The sequence below is a fragment of the Aotus nancymaae genome, unplaced genomic scaffold, assembly GCF_030222135.1.
Source record: "Aotus nancymaae isolate 86718 unplaced genomic scaffold, 86718_ANA_hifiasm-v0.15.2.pri h1tg000021l, whole genome shotgun sequence".
NCBI lineage: Eukaryota > Metazoa > Chordata > Mammalia > Primates > Aotidae > Aotus > Aotus nancymaae.
This window is the reverse complement of record NW_026988433.1, coordinates 13,239,828-13,265,600: the sequence shown is the minus strand read 5'-3', so window position 1 is coordinate 13,265,600 and position 25,773 is coordinate 13,239,828. Positions and strand designations below refer to the sequence as shown.

At 41.4% G+C, this 25,773-nt stretch overlaps 1 protein-coding gene across 8 annotated transcripts in view; it reads right to left on the bottom strand.

Annotated features, from left to right (window-relative positions):
• Nucleotides 1–25,773, bottom strand: part of CIT (citron rho-interacting serine/threonine kinase) — a 197,547-nt gene that overhangs the window by 137,310 nt on the left and 34,464 nt on the right. For 7 of the 8 annotated variants that reach the window (XM_064379735.1, XM_064379739.1, XM_064379733.1 and 4 more), the window contains exons 6-9: nt 20,238–20,380; nt 19,224–19,317; nt 11,128–11,331; nt 8,797–8,950 (exon numbers count right to left, since the gene is read on the bottom strand). In XM_064379735.1, coding sequence (XP_064235805.1) covers nt 8,797–8,950; nt 11,128–11,331; nt 19,224–19,317; nt 20,238–20,380 — 595 coding nt within the window. Of the gene's footprint in view, nt 1–8,796; nt 8,951–11,127; nt 11,332–11,899; nt 11,917–19,223; nt 19,318–20,237; nt 20,381–25,773 lie in introns of those variants that run through there. The other variant, XM_064379740.1, reaches the window with a different exon arrangement.

Sequence of the window (25,773 nt, the reverse complement as noted above, 5' to 3'; positions counted from 1 at the left end):
CAACCAACCGCTCTTATCCTCCTTATTTCCATCAGGCCCCCGTGTTGATGAGGGAAGACCACCATTCTTCTCTGTCAGTAGGATGGGCAAATTAACCAGAGCCCTGCATCAGAACTTATCGAGTGCTTGCCCTGCGAAGAATAAAGTGGGTATTTTGGTCCCTATCTGGCTATCTGTTCTGTTTGTGTGTCCTTTATAAGTCAGAATTTTGAAGTGCTGGAAGGGTGGCCTTAGATCCCAAACAGCCAATGCTGTAGTTGAATGTTCCATCACCACGGATGAGCAGAGTTGACTATATTTATTTTCTCTGAAGTGAGACACCAGAAATCGTTTCCAAACTCCCAGTCATGAACCACCTGGGCCTCTAACTCTTTGTCCCGAGGCTTTCATCTCTTTTGATTCCTGCCAACCGCCCTCTTTAGTTCTATCCAAACTTCACCCTCAGAAAATGAGCATAACTGCAATCACCACACTCACAGAATTGATTAGAGAGCTGGCTGCTGAATAAAGTCCCAGATGTTTAATACAATTTTGAATCTTTGGCCAAATCATTTCCATGTTTACTTGGTTGTGAAAGGTTTTCCCACAAGTGAGAATTTAAGGGTTGAACACTCCAATTTATGGGCTCTCCAACAAACCCACTCTCTGTTTCCCATCTTCCCCCAAAAAAGGCATTAATTTATCTCACTTAGAATTGATTTACCAAACTTGGATTGGGCATTGCGCTGTTGGCTTACACTAAGAGGCCCAGAAGGAAGAGTCCTATGGAAACTGCCAGGGTACGTATCCGAGGGATGGGGCCCACCAGGTCACAGGGGAATTTCACCATTTCACCCAATGGTGAAATTCCTCAGGGCTCAGTATTCAGAAAATTGGGTCTTCTCTGAGCAAAGAATTCTGGACTGTTTTCTCATGGGACTGGGGCTCTTGTAACTGATCATATTCTCCTTTGTGTCTTGGGCACTGGGAGACTAAGAGTCCCAAATCATTCTTCCTTTAGCAACTTAACAGGAACTTCCTTGTTTTTAATTTTAACCCTGACTTCATTTCCCTACCCTCAGACTCCTTTAATCTAGATTTCTCTATTTATTAATTGTTATATTTTTAATATTGCAATTATCTCTAGAATAAGCTGTCCTCAATTTATCTTAGAATAAAGTAGAATATTACATATTTTTAACATCTCTGGATGTAGTTTCTAAATTCAGACTTGAGGGGGAAAATCCTATAATCCTAATTCTAAGCATTTAGCTCTTTTTAGCCTATTTTTTCTCATCAATAATTTACCCTCTAAAAACACAACAGTCCCCAAGAGACACATAAATATTTGCCTGCATATCCCATAAGAGATTATAAGAGCTACTGACTACATCTCTTCATCATTCTTTTTTTGTTTTAGTAGGTGGTGCCCACACGCTCCTGGTCTAGTAAGTTGAATTTCTACCATCACTACTTTAGCATCACCCGCTCTTGCTCCCCTTCCCCTCCACACTGATACTCCAAACGGACCCAACTCCTCTTCGTCACTGCCTCCTGCCCCTGAAGTAAGTGGGTGTCCAAAAGAAAGACACATTTAAGGGCCAATCAAGAGAAGTACATCTACTATCCTCATGGAACTAGCTTAGAAAATAAAACATGACCAAACAACTGCTCAAATGACAGGAAGCCCCAAATAAGAAGAACTTTAAAAGACCCAAAACAAATGAACACACAAACAAGATGAACTTTAAAAGGCCCAAAACAAATACATGCGTGCTCACATACCACACACACACACACACACACACACACACACACACACTCTCTCTCTCTCTCTCTCTCTCCCCCTCTCTCTCCCCCTCTCTCTAAATGCACAAGCAATTGAGATAATGAAATTCTAAAGGCAGGACACTAAATAAATAAATGAAAAAATAATGTTAAAACCACGAGGATATATTAGCCGTGGCCTTGTTAAAAAAAAAAAAAAGTCATAGGGGTTTTCATTTGGGAAGAGGATCACTGCTTATCAGAAACCAATGGCTGAGTGGCAGATTCAAAGGATAAGCATGGTAGGGCCATGCTTAAATGAATGAAGTATAAGGACTGCTCCATTCATTTCAATGATGCAGGAAAATATCTGCCAATAAAAGTTACTGAATTCTTGAGAGGCAGCATAAAGATGTTAAGAGGATAGGTTGTGCTAGTGTTATAGGATACAGAATATTCCAGAAAGTTCTATGAGAAACTGACAATAGTGGTTCACTTGAGAGAGAGGGGTTGGGTCTAGGGTAGGAAGGAGGCATTTTTCACTGTATAATCTTCTGTATAATGTGAATTTTTCGCTATGAGCTATAGCACTTTTTCAAATAAACAAAAGCAAAGAGAATTTGGAGTCAGGAAGACCTGAGTTTGACTCCTACCACTGCCAACTTCGGGCTCCATGACCTCTTCTGTATTGTGGACTAGTAATAGGCTCTGCCTCACAGAGGTTTTAGGAAGAATAAATGGAACAATAATAAGCATAAAGCACTTTGCAGAGCTCCTGGCACATAGTAGGTGCTCAATAAATGCCATGGTAATATCACAGATGTATAAACATGTTAATGAAGAACACTTACCATCCTTAATTAAAAGCCAATATGGGACAACAGTAAAGTGGGGTTCGGGGAGGCAAGAAAAGGTCTTTTTGCTATCAGAAGGCAGAGATTAGGTCAAATCACCATTGTGAAGGATATGAAGATGTAATGTCTGTCTAGGAGAAAAGCTTTAAATTCCTCAAGGCAAGGCCTAAAACCCAGCAGTTCTAAGCAGTCCCATTCACCCACAGGAATCCTTACCCAAAAAGTTCGCCTCCCCGTACCTTAAGCTTGAAGACAAAATGAGGAAGACCCACAAAGATGAGCAAGAAACTAAGCCTAGCATTTAATATCTTCTCTTGCAGGGCTTTGCAACTCCAATAGGCACAGAAATCCCCTGAGGATCCTTATTAAAATGCAGCATCTGTCTCAGCAGGCCTGAGTCTCTGAAGCTCTAACAAGCTCCCAGGTGATGCTGATGCTGCCGGTCCAGGGACCACACTGAGTAGCAAGGTCCTACTGCCTCAAGGTAATAGTTTCACTATTTGTTAACAGTGGCAGTATCGAGAGATTCAGATTACTGTGATGTTCCCTCTCTTAGTAACAACTTGGCCAATTCTTCCAAATCAAGGGTTCTCAAGTGAAGGTGACTATAGCCCCCAAGGGGAGACTGGGCAACATCTAGAGACATTTTTGGTTGTTGCAATTGCAGGGGGAGAGTGCTACTGGTATCCATGGAGAAAGGCCAGGTATGCTGGTCAATGTCCTGCAATTCATACAACAGCCCCCACGGCAAAGAATTATCTGGCCCCAAATGTCAACAGTGCCAAGGTTGAGAAACCCTGTTCTAAATAAACAGAAAACAGGACACATCCTGAGTCTTCTCAATTCATCTAGAGACTAGAAGTCCCAAGATTAGAAGCGGGCCATAGATCCAACATTGTCCTTTCCCAGGCTAGACATGGGAAGAGTTATAGGTTAGCAGGATGCTGTATGTGGGGAAGGGATCACCAGGTCACAGCCTATGGTCTGCATTTTGTTTAAAACCAAGCACATGTGGTTCAGTAAACAAGAGAGGGGAGGCCTACAAAGCATTAAACTTCCCACCATTTGGAGGTACAGCAATTTAACAGGACCACAGCTCTATTCAAGCAAAAGACCAGTAAGGCTCTTAGACTCCAAACTCAATGAAGGCAGGGCCATATCCAAATGTGTTCATCAATGGAGCAACAGCACCTGACATAGTACTTAATATATTGTAGAAATGCAAATAGCAGAATGAATCGTCAATTCAAAAACTCCTACAATTCTAGGCTGGGCATGGTGGCTCATGCCTGTAATCCCATTACTTTGGGAGCCCAAGGGAGGATGATCACTTGAGCCCACGAGTTTAAGACCAGCCTGGGCAAAGAAAGATAGCAAGACTCCATCACTTAAAAAAAAAAAAAAATTCAATTTCTGCAATTCCAAATGTTCTTAAATAGACCTAGAGATTAAATCACTCTCTAGTGTGACATGATTTATTATTTGCCATCATCACAAATATTATTACTTACAACAATGACTTATGCAAAGGCATATATGGTATTGTAGAAAGAGTGTGGGCTTTGGAATTACCCAGACCTCCACCCAAATCCAGAATCCTTTATTCACTTCCCATGTGACCTTGGCCAAGTTACCATGGCATCCAAATCTGTAAAATGAGTATAATAATCCTTACATTTGACAGAAGTGTTTTGAAGGAGTATAGTGTAATGTACTTGAATGCCTAGTGGTGAGCACAGAATAGGTACTCCCTAAACAGTATTTCCAACCATACTAAAGTACTGAAAAAAAACAAGGAGCTACATTATGCTTACTTCTACACACAAAAAAAAATCTAAGAATTTTACCTGAAGCTGAATAGGCACAAAATCCCTCTCCCCTAAACCAAAGACTGTCTTCCCTCAGGTTTACTGAGCAACCATATTATATGCTCAAGGTTTCATTAGCACCATTCAGGGCCAGTTAGCAAATAATCAGCAACAACCAAAACGATACCTATTTGGAAGAAGAATATCTCAGTGTGTCATCAGCATGGGACCACCACTGAGTCACTGCTGGATGGAAACAAAATGTACTTTCTGCTAATAAATGCTGAGGACCTGAAAAATCAGGATAATTTGGCAAGAATTGTGTCTTTCTGAGAATAGTAAAAGAAAGACAACTCAAGAGAAAAAGCCCATGTCAGACACAGCAGACCATACGAGTTCTCTAGAGCATTAGCCATAAATGTCCTAGGAAATAATCCATGATCACTGCTTGCATTATGCATTTCTCACTGTTGAGATATGGCGGCCTTGGATAAAAGGTACAAGTGTGCTGGTTCCATTCACGTCACGATGCCTTGGGGGAAGATATTTTAAAAGATGTTGATAGAAGACAGCACCAGAAACCAAACTTTCCCATGGATGGGAGCAGGTATATGATGCCAGGCAAGGTAGGCATCATCTCAAAGGCATGAAAGAGGAGCTCTGATTGGCTTCAGCTCTCCTGAAGCCCAGAAAAATCAGGCTGGGTACAGCCAGAATCTGGCCCAGCATCTGAAACATCGCCGGAACTGCACAACCAGGGCAGCTGGTACGCTTAAGAAACCCCCCACTGAAACTTGGAAAGCAGCTTTGAAATAATGATAATAATAAATAAGCAGCTGAAAAACCAATCTTGTGGGAGGCTGGAAATGAAACAGAATAATGAGAGCCTGGTGACCCATGAGTGTGGCAGTCACTCATTACAGAGTGTTCGACTTGCTGGAAGAGTAAGTGTCCTAGAACTAGGTCAGATGCCTGGTTCATGGGGTGCTGCCTGCAGCAACCCCAAGAGGCAAGACCCAGGAGGGTGCGAAGCTGCGCCTGACCTCAGTGTCAAACTCAAGGCGCATCCTAGTTTCTCTCGGCAGCCACTCCCAGTTCTGTCATTCATAAATTTGCCCAGACCTTTCTTAAATTGCATTTATATATCCTGCCAGGACCACCTCTTGAGATAATGAGTTTTAGAAGATTATTACCTGCTGTGTTAAGCAGTACTTCCTTTCATTGGTTACAACAAGAAAAAGAAGAATTAGGGGTGAAACAGTACAAAGGCTAATGTTGCTTTCAACAAGGGACAGTCTCTTATTATAGAAGGCGGAAATACTCGACAAGCCTGGAACCACCAGGCATTTAAGCAGCAACTATGAACTTGGGAAACTTAATGATTTGAAGTATTTTGGTTGATGAAAATCACTCAACATATGTTTATGAAAAACACTACTAGATAAAAGCATAATTGATGTTACAGTTACCTAGTTAGAAAACAGCTTAAAGAGCATGGAGTAAAGCAATGTTTTCAATCATAAATCTCTGAGTTGATTGCAAATAATGCAGGGATCAGAGGTTGGTGTAAAACAGGAAAATTTGCTAGGAGACACTGAAATTAAGACCATGCCTCTCTGCATAGTCAGAAATGCCATAAAACCACCAGGAAAACGCACTACCAATCTTCGGTGTGCATGAAGTTCCCTCCTGCTGGCTGAGCTACACTAAGTATCTAAACTAGGACTAGTCCCATCAAATACAAACACCCTAACTACAATATGGAACCATGGATGAATTGGTAAGATCCAAAAGAAGTCTGAAGCATAGTCAACAGTAAAGTACCAATACTAGTTCTGAAAAATAGCTTTTCAAACATTTAGTTTGAGAGTGACACTGCTATATAAGAGTTAACATTTGGGGCCAGGCGTGGTGGCTCACAGCACTTTGGGAGGCCGAGGTGGGCGGATCTCCTGAGGTTCAAGACCAGCCTGGCCAACATGGTGAAACCCCATCTCTAATAAAACTACAAAAATTAGCTGGGCGTGGTGCCACGTGCCTGTGGTCCCAGCTACTTAGGAGGCTGAGGCAGGAGAATCGCTTGAACCCAGAAGGTGAAGGTTACAGTAAGCTAAGATCAGACCACTGCGCTCCAGCCTGGGCAACAGAGGGAGACTGTGTCTCTAAATAAATAAATAAATGGAGTTAACACTGGGGAAAACTGGGTGAAGGGTATGTGGGAACTCTTCCACACTGTCTTTGCAACTTTTCTATAAACCTAATATTATTCCAAAATAGACGATTTATTAAAATTAGGGCCAGGTATAATGGTTCACACCTGTATTCCCAACATTTCAGGAAGCCAAAGCAGGAGGATCCCTTGAGCTCAGGAGTTCCAGACCAGTCTGGGCAACCTGGTGAAACCACATCTCTACAAATACAAAAAATTTAGCAGGGTGTGATGGCACACACCTGTGGTCCTAGCTACTGGGGAGGCTGAGGTGGAAGGACTGTTTGAGCTCAGGAGGTCAAGGCTGCAGTGAGCCATGATCATACCACTACACTCCTGCCTGTCCCACAGAATGAGACGCTGTCTCAAAAGTAAATAAATAAATAATGAAAGGTTTATTTTTTGGCCGGGCGTGGTGGCTCATGCCTATAATCCCAACACTTTGGGAGGCCGAGGTGGGCAGATCACCTGAGGTTAGGAGTTCCAGACCAGCCTGACCAATATGAAGAAACCCCATCTCTACTAAAAATACAAAATTAGCTGGGCATGGTGACACATGCCTGTAATCCCAGCTACCCAGAAGGCTGAGGGAGGATGATCGCTTGAACCCGGGAGGCGGAGGCTGCAGTGAGCTGAGATTGCGCCATTGCACTCCAGCCTGAGTAACAAGAGTAAAACTCCGTCTCAAAAATAAAATGAAATTTTTAAGGCAAATACGTTTTGTGAGTTTTCAGAGCCACTACATTGGAAGCTGGGAGTCAAATATATTATGCCTAATTTATAACTTAAGCTTTACATAACATAGGCATGTATGCATAGGAAAAAAGGTAGATGAGTTTCAGTACTATCATCAGTTTCACGCATCCATTGGGGGTCTTGGAACATATGCCCCACAGATAGGAGGGTAGGGGACTACTATAACTTTACTCAGGTAATCACCGCTCAAGAAGCAAGTTCATGAATAAAAAAATTAACTGCTTATTCAAGAAGATTACAGAGATAAAAAGGCAAGACAAGAAAAGATTAAGTACTTGAATAGCATCTAAAAGAAAGTCTATCAAATCTTTCTAAAAGCATAAAAGGAAGAATGTCCTGAAAATGTCCTGATTAAAAGGTCTGAACCTTAGAGATTTGTGGCAAGATGTCTATTTATTTAGAAAAATAAAGCAATGTGGCCACCTGAATAATAAAAATGTTTGCCAAGAAAGATTTATGGAAATGCAACCTACTTAAATATTTCAGCAGAAGGTTAGAGAAACCATCAAAATGGCTTACAATTGGACAATACAGAATTTTTACCATACTATGTCCTAGGTGAAGATGCAAGCAGTTATAATTAAAACACATCTCCAATCAAAAGCCTGGTTTTGACATCTAGAAACAGATTCCATTTCCCAACCTCCCTCCATCACCAAAAACAAAACACATATTCAAACAGGCCAACTGCCTTCCTCCTGGCTCTAATCCATGCTGAGCATTGGGTCCAGTTATTAGATCACATTCAATCAACAACACATCCAAGAATTGAAAAGATTTTTAAAAGACCACCAATTGGTAAAAGAAAAAAAGAGCACTGTGTGGTTTCTGTTGTTAATAAACCAGGTCTTTGTTTTTCATGAATTCATTCAGTTTGCACTAACTGATTATAAAAAGTGATGTATGAATGAATCTACTGTGCATATACATTATAGTTTTTACATGCTTGTGAGCTAAGATAAATATTATGGAGGGAAATAAATGAACACGCACAGGGAGGTGTTTATGGTTTTTGTGTAAACTCAGACATTAGCAGAACAATCTGGACCTGTTCCCTAATCTGAGTCTTTTTCCTAACAATGTGAACAAAATACCTAGATCTACTTTTTCTCTTGGAAGAAAGTGTCAAACCAAGTGACAACCTTCAAACTCCATTCATCTGTGCCTCGAACTTACTGAGGGTAATGTTCTAAAGGCCACAAAGACACGGAGTGTGATAAATGACCCAGTTCTATAGAAACAATTTTAAACCAGAATTATTACTCAAAGACAGCTATATCATTAGCCTTTACTACTCCCATCGATAATTAAAGCCTTTATTTCTGTAATTTACAGAAGCTTCTCTGGGCCAGAATAATCTTAGATCTCTTTTGAGTGTTTCATAATCCCAACACCCCAAATCAAGGAAAACAGCCCTACTTACAGTTACAAATGTTATTCCAGTCGATTTTAGAGAAGAAAGGATGGCAGCAAAGGCCTTCAAACTTCAGCCTCTCTTTCTGGCCACACAACAAACTTTGAATCAGATCAAGAAAGTCACTGCTCACTTCGGGGTCATCTGGAAACTTCAAAAACCGCTGTTCCAAAAAATAAAAGAATTATTTCCTTAGCAGGGATTCCATTTCTCATGCCCCATAGTGAAGAAAGTATTTCTCATATATGCAAGTTTCTTTTTTTGTTTTTTAAAGAAGGAAGTTTCGTGCCCTCATCCCTTTGGACCAAAGGCATGTTCCCAAAATAAGTGGCCTGTTCACATCAATAGGCTGAGTTCCTTTGTAGGGGTTCAGCATCCTCCATGGCTTGACCCCAGCTTCCCTTCCCATCTCATCTCGCCACGCTCCCCATCTCTCCCTTTGCTGTCCAACAATGATGAGCTATTTAAAGCTCCCTGAACAAATCACGCTATTCTCGCTGCTTTCCTTGGCTACCTTTTCTATCCTATAACTCCTTTCTGCATGTTCCCTCTGTACTCTACTTTTGCACATACACAATGTGCTGTGATTTTGGTGTGATGAAAAAGAAAGAAGGCAGAGAGGGCCTGCTTCTTCTGCTCATCCCTGTAAACCTGGAACCTAACAGTACCTGGTATGATAATGCACTCATTATTGAATGAATGAATGAGTGAGTAAGCTCAAGGAAAGGAAATAAATTAGCCCCAAGAGTCATCTAAGGGGAAATTTTAACTCAAGAGGAGGCTCAAGAATAACAAATAATGTATGTACATAAAAATATGTATTAAGCATTCCAGAAAGATGAAAATTGGGTGAGATACAAAACCTAGGAAATACATTCTTTTTCCTTTTGGTTAAAACTAAGAAATATACATTTATCAGAGCCTTAAGAAAGGAGCTTCATGGGCTGGGTGCGATGGCTCATGCCTGTAATCCCAACACTTTGGGAGGCTGAGGCTGGAGGATCACCTGAGGTCAGGAGTTCAAGACCAGCCTGGCCAACATGGTGAAACCCCACCTCTACTAAAGATACAAAAATTAGCCAGGCATGGTAGTGCATGTCTGTAATTCCAGCTACTCAGGAGACCGAGGCATGAGAATCACCTAAACCCAGGAGGCAGAGGTTGCAGTGAGCCAAGATCGTGCCGCTACACTCCAGCCTGGGTAACAGGATGGGACTCCATCTCAAAAAAAAAAAAAAAAAAATAGGCTTAATGTAGTGGAAAGTACAGTTATTAAAAAATAGTTTCACTTTAGGCCAGGGGCGGTGGCTCACGCCTGTAATCCCAGCACTTTGGGAGGCAGAGGCGGGTGGATTGCCTGAGGTCAGGAGTTAGAGACCACCCTGGCCAACGTGGAGAAACCCCATTTCTACTAAAAATGCAAGAATTAGCTGGGCATGGTGGCAGGTGCCTGTAATCTCAGCTACTCGGGAGGCTGAGGTAGAAGAACTTCTTGAACCTGGGAGGTGGAGGCTGCAGTAAGCCAATATCAGACCACTGCACTCCAGCCTGGGCGACCGTGTGAGACAGAGCGAGACTCCATCTCAAAAAAAAAAGTTTTACTTTGTATATACATAAAGTAAAACACACACACAAACACACACACACACACTCATATACATATTACATATATATATATATATATATATGTAATGGTATTTCTAATTCATTTCCTCATTGAATTTTAATACTATATTCAATAGTTAGTACTAAGAAGGAGTATATCGAAGAATCAAGAGCATGGACTTCAGAGCAAGACTGCCTATGTTATTTTGGGAAAGTTACTTAACCTTCAGTGCTTTGGTTTCCTCATCTATAAATGAAAATAATAATACTTACCTCACAGGGTTATTTGAAGATTACCTAACTACTAAACTATATCTCCTCAATTCTAAGACTCATTTTTAATAGCACTGACATCAAGATGCATTTTATAATCAATAAAAATATTATAGACTCACTGGCAGCAGTTTTTCTTTCTTAGCAGTACATAAAATAATGGTAATCTTATAATTATTGGCAGTTGAGATTCCGTGAAATACAATTAATAAAATGTTTAGAATACCCTTTAGCACAACGTTAAGTGCGATATAAGTATTTGCTATTATTCTCCAGCACCACTGAAACATTCATTTGCACAATTTTTAAATAACATCTAACATTCTATAAACATTCATTCACACGATACCTATAAAATATTCACGCACACAATTTTTAAACAACATTCTATAAACATTTATTTGCACAATGTTTAAATAACGTTTCTCAATATGACTTCAAAATCTTCTAAGGACTCTTTACCTGGAAATTCATGATGTTATTGAAGGTTCTGGCGGAGGTTCCCTCTGCGAAGGGGGATCTCCCATAAATCATCTCATAGGCAATCACGCCCACCGACCACCAGTCACAGTCTAGGCCGTAGGTGCCTTTTCCATCCCCATTCATCACAGTCAGCACTTCAGGAGCCATGTAATCTGGGGTCCCAACTGGGAGTCTGGCACTCACCTAGAATCCCATAAATAAAATGAATACAGCAAACTTTCAATTATCCTCAAGTAGACTGCCAACAGCCACATTTCAGACACAAGCTGATTTGCCACTGATTACTATTCTCCCAGGCACTTAAACCTGCCATCAAGTGGCACACTGTCAGGAAATGCAAATGCTTTACTAATTTAAAAAAAAAAAAAAAAAGCACAAAGCATATAATCCAATCCAAGGGCAAAAGGGCAAGAGTTGTTGATGATATACACTCTTTGCTTATGTGAATGAGAGTTGGGTATATAATGGGAATGAAAGATGTCTTTCCTCATACAAATTATTGATATGAAAGAACTTCTCTTACGTATGGTAACAGCAAAATGATAATAAACTCTAAAAATGAATCTAACCGTTACTAGAAAACTGGCAGTGGGCCAGATGTGGTGGCTCACATCTGTAATTCCAACACTTTGAGAGGCCAAGGTGAGTGGACCATCACTTGAGGCCAGGAGTTCGAGACCAGCCTGGCCAACGTGATGAAGACCCATCTCTACTAAAAATACAAAAATTAGCCAGGCATAGTAGCACAAACCTGTGGTCCCAGCTACTTGGGAGGCTGAGGCACAAGAATCGCTTGAACGCAGGAGGTGGAGGTTTCAGTGAGCCAAGATTGTGCCACTGCACTCCAGCCTAGGTGACAGCAAAACTCTGTTAAAAAAAATAAAAGAGGGGAGGGGAGGGGAGGGGAAGGGGGGGATGGGGAAAGGGAGGGGAGAGGTGAGAAGAGAGAGGGGAGAAGGGAGAGGAAGGGAGGGGGAGGGAAAGAGAGGGGGGAGAAGCGGGGGAGAAGGGAGAGGGGAGGAGAAGGGAGAGGAGGGGAAGGGAGATGAGGGGAAGGGGTGGGGAAAGGGGAGAGAAAGGGAAGGGAGAGGGGAGTAGAAAACTGGTGGCTAGCTGGCAATACAATATTACAAATCTCGAGTTCAAAAATTTGGAAAATTGCTTTTGGAGTTAGCATTCCTACTTGAAGGGCACCCGCAGGGCAAGACATGATAATTAACTTCTACCCAGGGCCCAAGGTTAATGAGTTCCTTTTCCTCACCCCAACCCTTGTTCTTGCGATTCCCTCCCCAACTGTTCAGAAACCCAGGGACTTATAATCCAGTGGCACTCAAACACTTGACCTTAGCAAAGAAAGATTAGGAGAGTATAGATCATTTTATAAAGCTAAATGTAACCCATTTAAAGAACTGTCCTTTTTTTTCCTGAAAATTTGTCCTTCTGACTTTTTTAGTGTTTAAATGTCCTTTGTTTCTTGATACGCTGTTGATGAAAGAAGGTTTTCTTCCCCTCATATCCAACCCTGTCTAGGCAACTAGTAGGCAGGCAACCCCTTTGGTCTTCAAAATTATTTTGAAGTTTTACTGAGCCATGAAATTTGAAGTCTAAAGATTCCCTCTCTAACCCCTTTCCCCATCAAAACCGAGAGGCCCTGACTTTAGTTAAATACTGTGTTGACCAGCTATCCTGTAACTCTGTATCATAATGGGCTTCTCTCAGGTCAGCAGTTATAAGGCGCAAAAGAACTTACTCCTCATTAAACGACAGTAAGTGCCTGAATGAGCCAAGGGATTTTGTGTGTAAGCCCACATACCTTGAAGTCTGGGCTTTATACCAAGAAAGTAAATTTGCTTTGCTTTACCTGGGTATGGAGAGGAAAGTGAATGTTTAGCGAGGACATTATGAGGTCTCCTCTCCCCAGGGCTGATTCGGGATGAAGCTCTTCCAGGCTGTAACTTTAATCTCATCCATTCCTCTGCCATGAGACCTTCTCATTATAGAAAACAGGCCCATTCTCCCCTCCCCTCTCTTTTCACCCCTTCCCTCGGGTCCACACTCTGACATAGGTTTTTCCAAGTCCTAAACCCAGAAAGCAGTGTGATACAATCATTCTTGACACTGACTGTCCACTGCTTTGGGCAATAAAACTTCCACTGTAAGTACCCCTTCAAGAAAGTGAGTTGGTCACACCATCCAAGAAACCCACAGACAGGGCTGGCTTGATGGACAGAAAGGGGGAAAAGGGGGAAAATATTTGGTCTAAGACAAAAACCACAGGGTGACTTAAGCTTGAGGAACTGAAAGTAGCTTAAGTCAAGGAGAGGCCTTGATATGTTGGAAAATCTGGGCTGGTTCTGTTTTTTAATACATTTGTAAATGTTAATGAGCTCAGCACATGATTAGGATTAAACTAAAGGGTTTTAGTAAAAATGCATTGACAATGAGCTATAGCTACTTTTTAAATAATGAAACAAGAGAAGGAAAACTGGAACATCTTGGTTTGAGAAGGTAATGGTAATGCTACTGTACTGTTGATTAAACACTTAACCTTTATGCCTAATTACCATGTAAGACCTAATTATGCAATTGTCCAGTACATACCATTTGCACTTGTTGGATTTTGTTTTATTGCCAGACTGTTCAGGAATATTTTGTTTTCCTTATTTGCGGCTCACAGGGCACAGTGACTTGTTCACAACCAAAGAGTTGCAAAAAAAGAAATGACTGGGGCATGTTTATCAGCACAACCCAGCCAAACAGTAGGAATTTCCAATGCCTAATTTTCTCTTTTTTTTTTTGAGACAAAGTCTTGCTCTGTTGCCAGGCTGGAGTGCAATGGTGCAATCTTGGCTCACTGCAACCTCTGCCTCTGGGGTTCAAGCGATTCTCTTGCCTCAGCCTCCTGAGTAGCTAGGACTACAGGCACCCACCGCCACGCCCGGCTAATTTTTTGTATTTTTAGTAGAGACAGGGTTTCACCATGTTAGCCAGGATGGTCTCAAATTCCTGACCTTGTGATTTGCCCACCTCGGCCTCCCAAATTGCTGGGATTACAGACATGAGCCACTGTACCCGGCCCCAATGCCTCATTTTCTAACTAATGAAGAGACTTACCAAAGAAAGATAATTCCTAAACTAATTTTTGCCCCCTAACAGATACATGATTATACACATTTATGCACAATCGTTTTTCTAATTTCCTAAATTTTATTAATTTGTACTAGAAAGCTATGAAGGGAAAAATACCTGCTGGCTTACTCTTAAGTGCTTAATAGTGATTAATGAAGGCATTACTTTTTGTGAATTAACAAATCTCTAAGTTTGTAATAGTAATTAACAAAGGTTTTTTAATGACAACTAACAACTGCTAAGTTCGTATTAGTCACTGACCCTCAAGCACATTAAACCTGTTCAGCACGTAATCTCACATGTCCTGATTATGATTATGCAATATGCTTTCACTCTCCTCTGGTGGCAATTCAGTCAGCTAATCTGAGTGAGATATTAAAAGTAAACCTGTACTAAGGGCCCAGCCTGCCTGCAGGAGGACACAATCTGATAGGAGCCATATATTATTTAACTTAGTTAATTTTTTTTTTTTTTTTTTTTTTTTTTTTTTGAGACGGAGTTTCGCTCTTGTTACCCAGGCTGGAGCGCAATGGCGCGATCTCGGCTCACCGCAATCTCCGCCTCCTGGGTTCAGGCAATTCTCCTGCCTCAGCCTCCTGAGTAGCTGGGATTACAGGCACGCGCCACCGTGCCCAGCTAATTTTTTGTATTAGTAGAGACGGGGTTTCACCATGTTGACCAGGATGGTCTCGATCTCTTGACCTCGTGATCCACCCGCCTCGGCCTCCCAAAGTGCTGGGATTACAGGCTTGAGCCACCGCGCCCGGCCAATTTTTTTTTTAATGTAGTCTTGCTCTGTCACCCAGGTTGTAGTACAAGAATGCAATTTGGCTCACTGCAACCTCCACCCACTGGGCTCAAGCAATTCTCCTGCCTCAGCCTCCTGAGTAGCTAAGACTATAGGCACACGCCACAACACCCAGCTAATTTTTGTATTTTTTCTTAGTAGAGTCAGGGTTTTGCCATGTTGTCCAGGCTGATCTCAAACTCCTGACCTCAGGTGATCTGCTCATTTCAGCCTCCCAAAGTGCTGGGATTACAGGCATGAGCCACCATGCCCAGCAAACTTTGTTAATTTTTACTGTATTGACAGGGAAGAAAATAAACAAGTTCAGAAGACTATATGAGAATGACTAGGGAGAGAAGAGTCTGCCATATTTTGGTAGAAAAGGGGAGAAGGAAAAGAAAAAAAGGAAGGAAGGAGGAGAAGAACTCAAAGAGGGAGAGAGGGAGGGAGGGAGAGAGGGAGAAAAAAAGAGTTAACTTAGCAGATTCTTTTACTAACAAAAGGCAGATGAGGAAGAAAGAAAATGAATGTCTTCCTCCTCCTAACCCCTTTCCTTCCATAAAATGCTTAAACACGGTAAAACCCTGTCTCTACTAAAAATACAAAAATTAGCCAGGCATGGTGGCAGGAACCTGTAATCCCAGCTACTCAGGGAGCTGAGGCAGGAGAATCACTTGAACCCAGGAGGCAGAGGTTGCAGTAAACCAATATCACCCACTGCACTCCAGCCTGGGTGACAGAGCAAGACTCTGTCTAAAAAAAAAATGCTCAAACATAAAACTATTTAAACCTAACTTTACCCATCAAGCTGCCTAGGGCATAAATATATACCTGCAGAAACAGGGGGAAAAGGAGTTCTCACAATGTTGTTCCTCTTATGGAAAATAAAGCTTTTCACTCCTACGTAAATCTAGAAAGGGCTATTTTTTGTGGGGTTGCAACTGCTAAATGGGGTTGATTACCACTTACCATGCTATATAATGTGGTTTATGTACAATCTCTTTACAACTCTTTTCATGAGAGCCGAATGAGATAGATTGGAACTCAGCTGTTCACCATTCTTCGAGATTCTAATAAAGTGAAGTGGGTGACCTAACCTGGCAGGTCCTCCAGTCACTAGGCCCCTGTGTTTACTAACAGAAAAGACTCCAAAGCAACGCTCTGAATGAGAAGCTTGAAATAAGACAATGGATAATGGAAAACTGAACAGATCTAAGATTCACAGGTATCCAAAATACCAAGATAATATGTGGGGGTAATAGGGAAGGGATTGATTGATTTCGGGTAAGTAATATATGGTAATTTCGGCAAATGTGGATTATATTTTATATGGTATACTATGAGTACAGGCAACATTTAGAACCTACTTTAGGCCTACATACATTTCATTTAAAGAAAATATGTTTAACCCAACACCACTATTAAAAATATCCCTCTGGCCAGGCACAGTGGCTCATGTCTGTAATCCCAGCACTTTGGGAGAGCAAGGCGGGCGGATCACAAGGTCAGGAGTTTGAGACCAGCCTGACCAACATGGTGAAACCCTGTCTCTACTAAAAATACAAAATATTAGCCGGGCAGGGTGGCACACACCTGTAATCCCAGCTACTCAGAAGGCTGAGGCAGGAGAATTGCTTGAACCCGGGAGGCGGAGGTTGCCGTGAGCCGAGATCGTGCCACTGCACTCCAGCCTGGGCGACAGAGTGAGACTCCATCTCAAAAACAAAAATTTCTTTTTTAATTAAAAAAAAAACTCCCCCCAAAACTATAATTTTATATCCACTCTTGACTTGATCTAGTTTGCAGATTATTGCTCTTCTATAACAAAAGGGACTTTGGACTTAATGTGAAAAATTCCTTCTTATCTGCTTGTCATGTTCCAACCCTAAAAGCACAAGGGAAAAAGAGAGGCAATATTCTCAAGTGTGTGGTATTGAGTGACCTATCTCCTTGACCAAAACTATTAGAGATTGAGTCTTGTGTTTCAAATAAACCTGGTAGGCTCCCCACCTGGAGTGAAAGTTGCTACAATTAAAACTGAAAAGGGCAGTTTGAAGAACTGAAAAATAGAAACCTGAAATGAATCGGAACCCTGTCTCTCCACCAAGGGCTCTGAAGAGAATGACTCCAGACACAGAGATAGCATCTTCTTCCTAATTCCTATTTATTTACCAAGCAGTAACTTTGGCTCTTGATTAGTTTTCTGAGTAGGTTTTCTTACTGCAAACACATATTCCTGTCTAATTAGCTTTCTGATGCTTTTCAATCTACTGCAGGCATGATCAACTAAGAGTTCTCAAACCCCACTCCCCGCAACCCTCCCACCCCAGGCACATCTGGCAATGTCTAGAGACATCTTTGGTTATCACAACTGGAGGGGAGGGTGCTAATGGCATCTAGGAGACAGGGGTCAGGGACGCAGTTAAACATCTTGTATACAGGGCAGCCCCCACAACAAAGAATTATTCAGATCAAAATGTCAGTAATGCTTAGGTTACATTGTCCATGTACCTATGCTTCCATTTATTTCTAAATTTTTTTTTTAATTTCATGAATGTAGCATATAAATTTGTTTTGAGACAGGGTGCTGCTTTGTCACCCAGGCTGGAATGCAGTGGTGTGAACATGGCACATTGCAGCCTCAACCTCCTGGGCTCCAGCGATCCTCCTGTCTTGGCCTCCCATGTGGCTAGGGCCACAAGCGTGTAACACCATGCCTGGCTAATTTTTTGATTTTTTGTAGAGACTAGGTCTCATTTTGTTGCCCAGGCTGGTCTCAAACTGAAGCAATCCTCCCGCCTTGACCTCCCAAAGTGCTGGGATTACAGGCTTGAGGCACTGCACCCAGCCCATATAACGTTTTTAATCCTAAGTGATAAAACTTTGCATTATTTTAACTTTTTTTGTGCTTTATTCCACTAAATTCAATACCTAAGTTTTCATGCCTGTTTCTAAATTGTACATAATTTTTCAAACATAAAATGCTTTGTAGTTATTGCAATATAATCTAGTTCTTAATGTAATGATCAAGTGAACAGATTACAAGAAAATAACCTGAAAAAAAGAATAGTGCTGAGGCTGAGAAACTCTGACACTGGACAACATAGGGAACTTATTTTTCCAAGGGCCTGAACACCAAGAAAATTATCTCAAGTAGGTCTCAGGTCTGCAGAACAGACAGGCCAGATGCTAGAGAGCAAAAAGTTAATGCAACTCCAAGCCTTTTCTTAACATCAACCTAATAATATCTACCTTTCTGGAAGCAGTTTAAGAAAAAAAAGAAAATTTTACATATTGTCCTTTATAGAAAGGATTTAACTCTCCGACTTAGGGGACATTTAGAAGAGCAGCTTCTCTAACCTATTAAATTGTGCATTTTAACTAGAATCAGTTTTTTCTAGAGAAAGTATAAAAGACCAACTTCCCAAGGATTTGTCTAGGTCACCAAGTGGCTCAGTTGTAGAATCAGCCTTAAAACCTAAGTCGATTTTCTCTTAGACCTATCCCTTTTTGCAGAGTTGACTTCAAAATTCATATTTTAGTATATACCAACTTTATTAGATTTTCAAACTCTAATCCTTTTTTACTTTGTCATCTTTTTCCTAAAGTATTCTGACTCTTGATCTCAATAGCTACCCTCCTTGCCTCCTGCCGTCCTACTTAGCATGTGGAATACAGTTTAATTTCTACCCAAGATCCAAGACTTAAAAATGACATTTTGAGCACTTGATTTTAACACTTAAGGATATTTGGTTCAAATGCTCCAGTGATTAATTTCAATTTTGCTGCATAGGAAATAGAGGATTTGAGATACAGGAGGTTCCACTTCATCAAAATATTTTAAAGTAAAAAAGATAACAGAAGACAGTCTATAACAGGCAAGGAAAATGAAGGGAGATACAAAATAAGAATCTTCCTTTCTTTCTAACCAAACTATAAGAATGCTCCTAAAAATGTCTTGTTGAGTATTAACAAGCACTATACACAAAAAGGTGCCGCGGTCTGGGAAATAGTTCTGTGTCCCTGTCCCCATCCCCATACACTGCCAAAGGTTCCAAAATGTTGTTCACAATTTTATCCCAACACTTCCCAAACTTAGGAGGACCAAGAATACTTTTTAGTGTAAACTCTATCAAGCTCTCTTATTCCATGTTGTTACCATCTTGTTTGAATTCATTTTTGCAGCTGATCCAAAATCCACCAGCTTGATGTGTCCTGTGCGGTCAATGAGAATGTTCTCGGGCTTGATGTCTCTGTAAGAAAATCAGGACCATGAATTGCCTCCTCCATCCCAATCAGCAAGAAATTGCTAACCTAGAATCTCAATTGAGCCAAAAATCTTTGTTTATGTATTCTGCTATATAGACCTCCTCTATTGGTGGATATAAATGATTAGCATACATTTTGCAAAACAAAATTAACCAAAAGGAAGGAAGAGAGAGAGAGGGAGGGAAGGAAAGGGAGAGAGAAAGAGGGAGAGAGGGAGGACAGGAGGGAAAGAAAAGAAAGAGAAAGGAAAGGAAACACATACTATTCAATGGATTATTTCTCCTAGAGACACATATTTTACATTATGAAAACTAAAGCCAAAAGGAGATATGAAATTTTCCCAAGGTCATGTAGCTAGCCAATGGAAAAGCTGAGACTCTATCTCAGATTTTGTGATTCCTAGTCTAGCAATCATTGTATTCCCACAACATTCGCAGGTGTACATAAAACATCAGATGAGTGAAGACACAAAGAACCACTTATCAACTGAGTATTCTGAAGAATATCTTTGTAAATTACTAATGGGCAGAGTTAGAGAAGTACAATTCCATGCTCTTTCACTACTATGTGGTATGCCATTTCCTTCTGGAAACCAAATTCAGTTTTTCTATCGTATAACCCAAAGAACCCAAGCAAGAGTTCCCAGTCTTATTTAGCTACATGAACAGATCTTACTAGCAAACTTGAGCACATTACAATTCTGTATCTATTGCACTGCTGGATGGGCAAGCTGAACTGTCCTCCATTTTGGAAAGCTTGCTTTAAGTCAGTTATTGGTAGACTGGCTAAAAACTGGATGGAGCATTATTTTGATCCTGAAATCATTCACCCACTCATTTCCATGCAGGAAACTCTTCTGCGACACAGAAAAATCCTCAACGGGCTACCAGAGAGTCTCACTTACCGATGCACGTATCCCATCTGATGAACGCTGTGAACAGCCAAAATCAGTTCAGCCAGGTAAAACTGAATCAGATTTTCATCTAATTGGTCCTCGTATCTATTCAAAAGTGACAGCAAGTCCCCTCCAGGCTGATATTCCATGACCTGTACAGAATGCCAAAGTTATTAATTCTTCACACACCCAAAAATAGGGAATGCCTCAATTAGATCCTCAAATATCACCTGACGCATTATAATAACAAGCCCTCCACAAAGCAAAGAAGATGTGTAAGGCATACTGTAAGTCACGTAGGATGGAGTCCCTGCCCTAAGGAAATTACATCTGTTACCCAGGGGAATCAATATCATGAAAGACTAGTCCCAGATACCATGCACAGTGTTTGCAAGGCAAGCTTGAAAAGTTGAATTAAATCCACCCACTTCCCCACCCACATTGACACCCCAGACATTCCCTAGGATTAGGTACAGTATAGACGGATATTCCTAGAGGGCAACCAACTCTCTTATATCTTTTCTGTATTCCCCTCAGCACCCAGCAGAATACAGAAGGCTTGCAATAAATGTGATACAATCTTTTCCTTTTATAGTCTGTGAGGAAGGCAACTGACAGCCTGTATTAAAAATTTAAATGTGAAAATGTCCCCTTTGACCTAGTAATCCCACTTGTAACAATTTACAGGTACTTACAATAGTTTGCAGATAAATAGATAGATAAATAGATTCCTTGCAGTATTGTTTGTAACAGGGGAAAAAATCATGGAAATCATTCAAATATCTATCTGGTAGAGACTGACTAAAATACAATATATGTAAACAATGGGATAAGGCAAAGATACTAAAAACAAACAGATTCCATTTATTCATACTGCCATGGAAAACTGTCCATGACAATATAAAGTGAAAGCCTGTAAAGAATAAAGTATCAACCCTCTTTTGTAATAAATAATGAATTATTATATGTGTTGGTAAATACACAGGAAAAAAATCTTGAAGACTATTAAGCCTAAAGTAAAATGTTTGATTAGCACAAAGAAATTCTTCTAACCCAAGGAACTGAAATCCTTCCTCCTTTTGATGATAAATAGGTGTGATATTCCTGAGTCCCCAGGTGGCCCTGAGGACAGTTAGCCTGGGTGGCTTCAACCTCCTGCTGGTGACTTCACCTCTCTGCCTTTCAGTTTCATCCTCTCTAAAATAGGGTAAGACTAATCTGCTTTGCAGCGCTGTGTGAGGATTAAGTAAGACAAGGTCCTCAGAGGACCTGGCACAGTGCCTGGCACCAGCATGAAGTCTTCACCTACCATTCAATTCCCATCCTTCCCCCCACCCCCCACACTTTACTGCATGATCCTTTTTGCTCTGGCCAGCAAGAAGTTAGAACCCATTTTGACAATTGCTGTAGCCATGTAACCCTTACTGAGTTCTCCTGTCCTTCGCCCTGATTTCCCATTTTATTAGCCATGCTATAAATGTCTTGGAAGTTGTCTCATATGCTTTCAGGAAAAAGGCAAGATCTGAATATACTTCTTTAAAAAAACACTAAATCTCACAAACTACTGCATTCCAAAAGCCAACTCGGGGATGTGAATTCTCACCATCATCCTCCAAACTCCTGCTTGCTTTTAGTCCAGAATTAGAAGAAAGCTCTAGACAAGTCAGAAGTAGAGCATCTGCACAGAGCCCCGAAGGCTGGTCCAGTAAAATCTCCAGGAAGTGTGCCCCGCACCAAGGCAACCCCAAACCAGAGACCCCTGGAGAAGCCAGTGACTCACACATCCTTCCCAAGGGCTCTTTATAACCTAGGAGTCCACTCCATTCATGTAGTTCCTAACAACAACAGACATTAAGCCAGACACTGGACAATTGCATTTGACGAATAAGGTTCCATTTGTACAGCAATTGCTGAAAAAAATTTGACTCATGAACAAGAACACTTAGCAGGGGCAGCACCTAACATACACACTTTCTTTCCCCCCAGTTCCTACAGAAGTTACTCACCCCAGTCCTCGAGGAGCCCACCGGAGCCACCTGGCTGCCTGGAGCTCACCCACTCATCCCAACCTGGTTCTCCACAGGCCATGGGTATGTGGGTGAATGTTAATTATATGTCTGTTTTAAATATATATTGCCATTAAAAAGGTCTTAAATACCCAAAAAAAGAAAAAGGAAAGAAATTCACAGATAATAACAGAAGTACTTACAATTTTAGTACTGAAATGTCTTAAAATAAGAACAATGCATATTTATGATGACACGCCACAGTTATAAATTTCCTATGCTGTATTAAAGATGTGAAAAAAACAGTATGGCTTGTAAGTTTAAGGCTGAGAAAGTCAAATGCATAGCAGAGCAGCCACTGGCAATTCTTAAGAACTGACAAACGGAACACAACTTAGTATTTGGAAGCTACTCCTGACATTCCATTGCAATGACCAGTAAAATGTTCAGAAAACAAAAGCCAGCTCTTAGAGAGGCAAAAAGACATGTATTCTTGGTTTCTATTCAAAAGATCCAATTTCCTGAACTGAAAATCTCCTCCCAAACCAGATCAGTCTAAGAAACAACTTTCCATTTCTTCAAACACAGGGTTGATTGAGAAAACAAGCAACAAAAATTACAACAGCTACTATACAGCATGCTTCACAACATGTGGCCAAAACAGACACACTCAATGGCAGACCTGTACATAGACCGGGTCCTTAACAAAGATGCTAATCAAACTTGGCCCACCAACACTGTTCCAGGTTACCTTGCTAAAAATTCCAACAGTGCACCATTAGGAGAATGTAGTTCAGACATTTACTGAGTAAATGTGGGTATCCCAAGATGTTACCCATATCCCAAAACTATACTACTGGGGTATAGCTGCTCATTCTAGTATGAATGGAGCCCATGGGGAAGACAGCTTGTATGTGGCTGATCGAGGCTCATTCAATCATCATGCTGTTAAAGCTTAAAGATACAGTAAAGACCCAGGACTTGAGTGCTTTCAGAAAACACATTTGGATTGTTACAAATGATACCAAGAGGTTCCAAAAGCATCATGTGAAGTAACAAACTAGGAGTCTTCAAGTCTTCTTACCAGGTGACTTGCTGTAAAACCAAAGACCAGGGTCAGCAGAAAATGATGAAGAAGTTAAGGACAAAGTTGCCACCCAGGTTGTACCAGAAAGTCCATTCAGCTGTCCCTGACTTTTACTATTCAGAGATATCCAGTGAGGCACTGATCCCAGAAATCAGGATAGCCTTGGCTTCTACCCCAAGACAACTGTAGGTCCTCTAGGTTAGAGCTTCCCAAGCCTGATTGCCCATCAGAATCACCAGGAGAAGGGCTTCTTAAAAATGATAAGACAAGTCAGGTACGATGGTTCGTGCCTATCTTAGCACTTTGGGAGGCTGAGGCAGTAGAATCACTTGAGGCCAGGAGTTTGAGACCAGTTTGGGCTACATAGTGAGACCCCACCTCTAATATAAATAAAAAATTTAAAAGAAAATAAGATAGACTCATCTAAATCAATATTTGAGTGCCTATCATGTGCCAGCCACTATTCTAGATATCAGAGTAACAGCAGTGAATAAAACAGAAAAAAATTCCCACCTCCACACAGCTGACGTTCTGGTGTAATAAAAAAGAATGTTCTTTTTTTTTTGAGACAAAGTCTTGTTCTGTCACACAGGCTGGATTGCAGTGGCACAATCTTGGCTCACTGCAACCTCTGCCTCCAGGTTCAAGCAATTCTCCTGCTTCAGCCTCCCAAGTAGCTGGAGCTACAGGCATGCACCACCACACCTAGCTCATTTTTTTATTTTTGGTAGAGATGGGACTTCATCATATTGGCCAGGCTGGTCTCAAACTCCTGACCTCTAGTGATCTGCCCTCCTCGACTTCCAAAGTGTTGGGATTACAGGCGTGAGTCACCGCACCCAGCAAGAATTTTAAAATAATAATAAGCAGTATAGTAGGGCAAAGTACATCTCTTTCCCATCCCAACCACTTAGGGAGCTTAAAGGATTCCAGGGAATAACCCCAGACTTCCATGGATCGCACTCCACGGGTGGGACCCAGGAATCTACAGTTTTAAGGAGCTACTGGGATGATTCAGATGCAGCTGGCCCAGCACTGTGTTGGGACTCACTGCTGAGGAGGCTGTGGAACCAGTATGGCTCCCTACCCCAAGTGAATTAAAAGTTTCTATAGCAGCAATGACCTTGATGAAACTTGGCTTTCATATAGCCATCACTTCTATTGCTTTTATTTTTTTCAGTGACTACCTGGAGCCTTTCTGCATATCAAGACAAGATTACTGACAACAAAGGCCTGGGAAATAACCAGTCTATCAGCACTGAAGCCAATGATCTTTTATCCTTGCAAGGACCGGAGATTACTCCTGCACACACAATGAGCAGCTGCAGGTCACCCAAATGGTGATCACCAAGGCATAGTAATCAAAGGCCGTGGGCACAGGAGGAGGAAACAGTCCTAGAGTGAAACACCCCAAAACAATGTGGCAACCCTGCTGATGGCAGAGAAAGCACAGCAGCTGACAGACGAGCCTGGCTTGGAGCTATAACGGACCTGCTCTTTTAAAGCAAAGACTTTCAGGCCAACAGAGACAGACCCTTCTAATGGCAGCAGCTGCAGATGCTAATTAAAGGGCAAATCTCACATGTGTTCAGTTTGGAAGTAGCGGCTGCTTCTCTGTTGGTGTTTGCATCCATACCCCAGTACTAGGAAGGCAATTTCCATCCATTGTGTTGCATTTGAAACGAAGGACAAATGTGCACACACACATATGCAATGCACCCACGTGCGTGCTTGCATATGAGGGGATGGGCTGAATATTGAACAGTTCTTTAGTACTCTATTCCAGTTCACATAGGGCATTAGAGGCATGCTGTGCTAGCCACCTTAGAAATGTCTCCTTGAAAAACTTGCACGCTCAGCACAACTGAAAGTGCCGTGAAAATGTAATGATGCCAGCAGCATCATTATCCGCTCTGCCTAATGTTCCTGATCTCTGGCATGAGAAAGGAGAGAAGGGGTCCTCAAAGCAGAGCGGCTCTAAGCAGAGTGGCCCCTATATTATTCTTCTTGAGAATAAAATCTCTCTTTTTCTCTCGGTCACTTTGACCAAGGAGAAAATGAGAGAAGGCCCTTTATCTTAGAAAACATGAAACCCAGCCTGATTTATCCATCTATGCAAAAAATCTTCACTGAGTATTGAATCATCCAGAGTCTTGGCAAGAAACAGACAGGACACTAAACCAGGGAATTGAGGACATTCATTAGGGAAGAGGCTATTTAGAAAGGTTCAGGTCAGGAGAAGAAAAATAAACTTGGGATGATGAAGCACCCCAGTGCTAGCAACAGAGGGGACTAGGTGCCATGCCTGGGCCTGAAAGAGCAAAGGCAGGGATTTCAGATGTGTACACTATTACTGAAGGGACAAAGGAAGAAGCTAGAACCAAAAACTAACTATAACTACAGCTGTATGACAATGGTTCTCAAAGTGAGGTCCCTGGACCAGCAGCAGCAT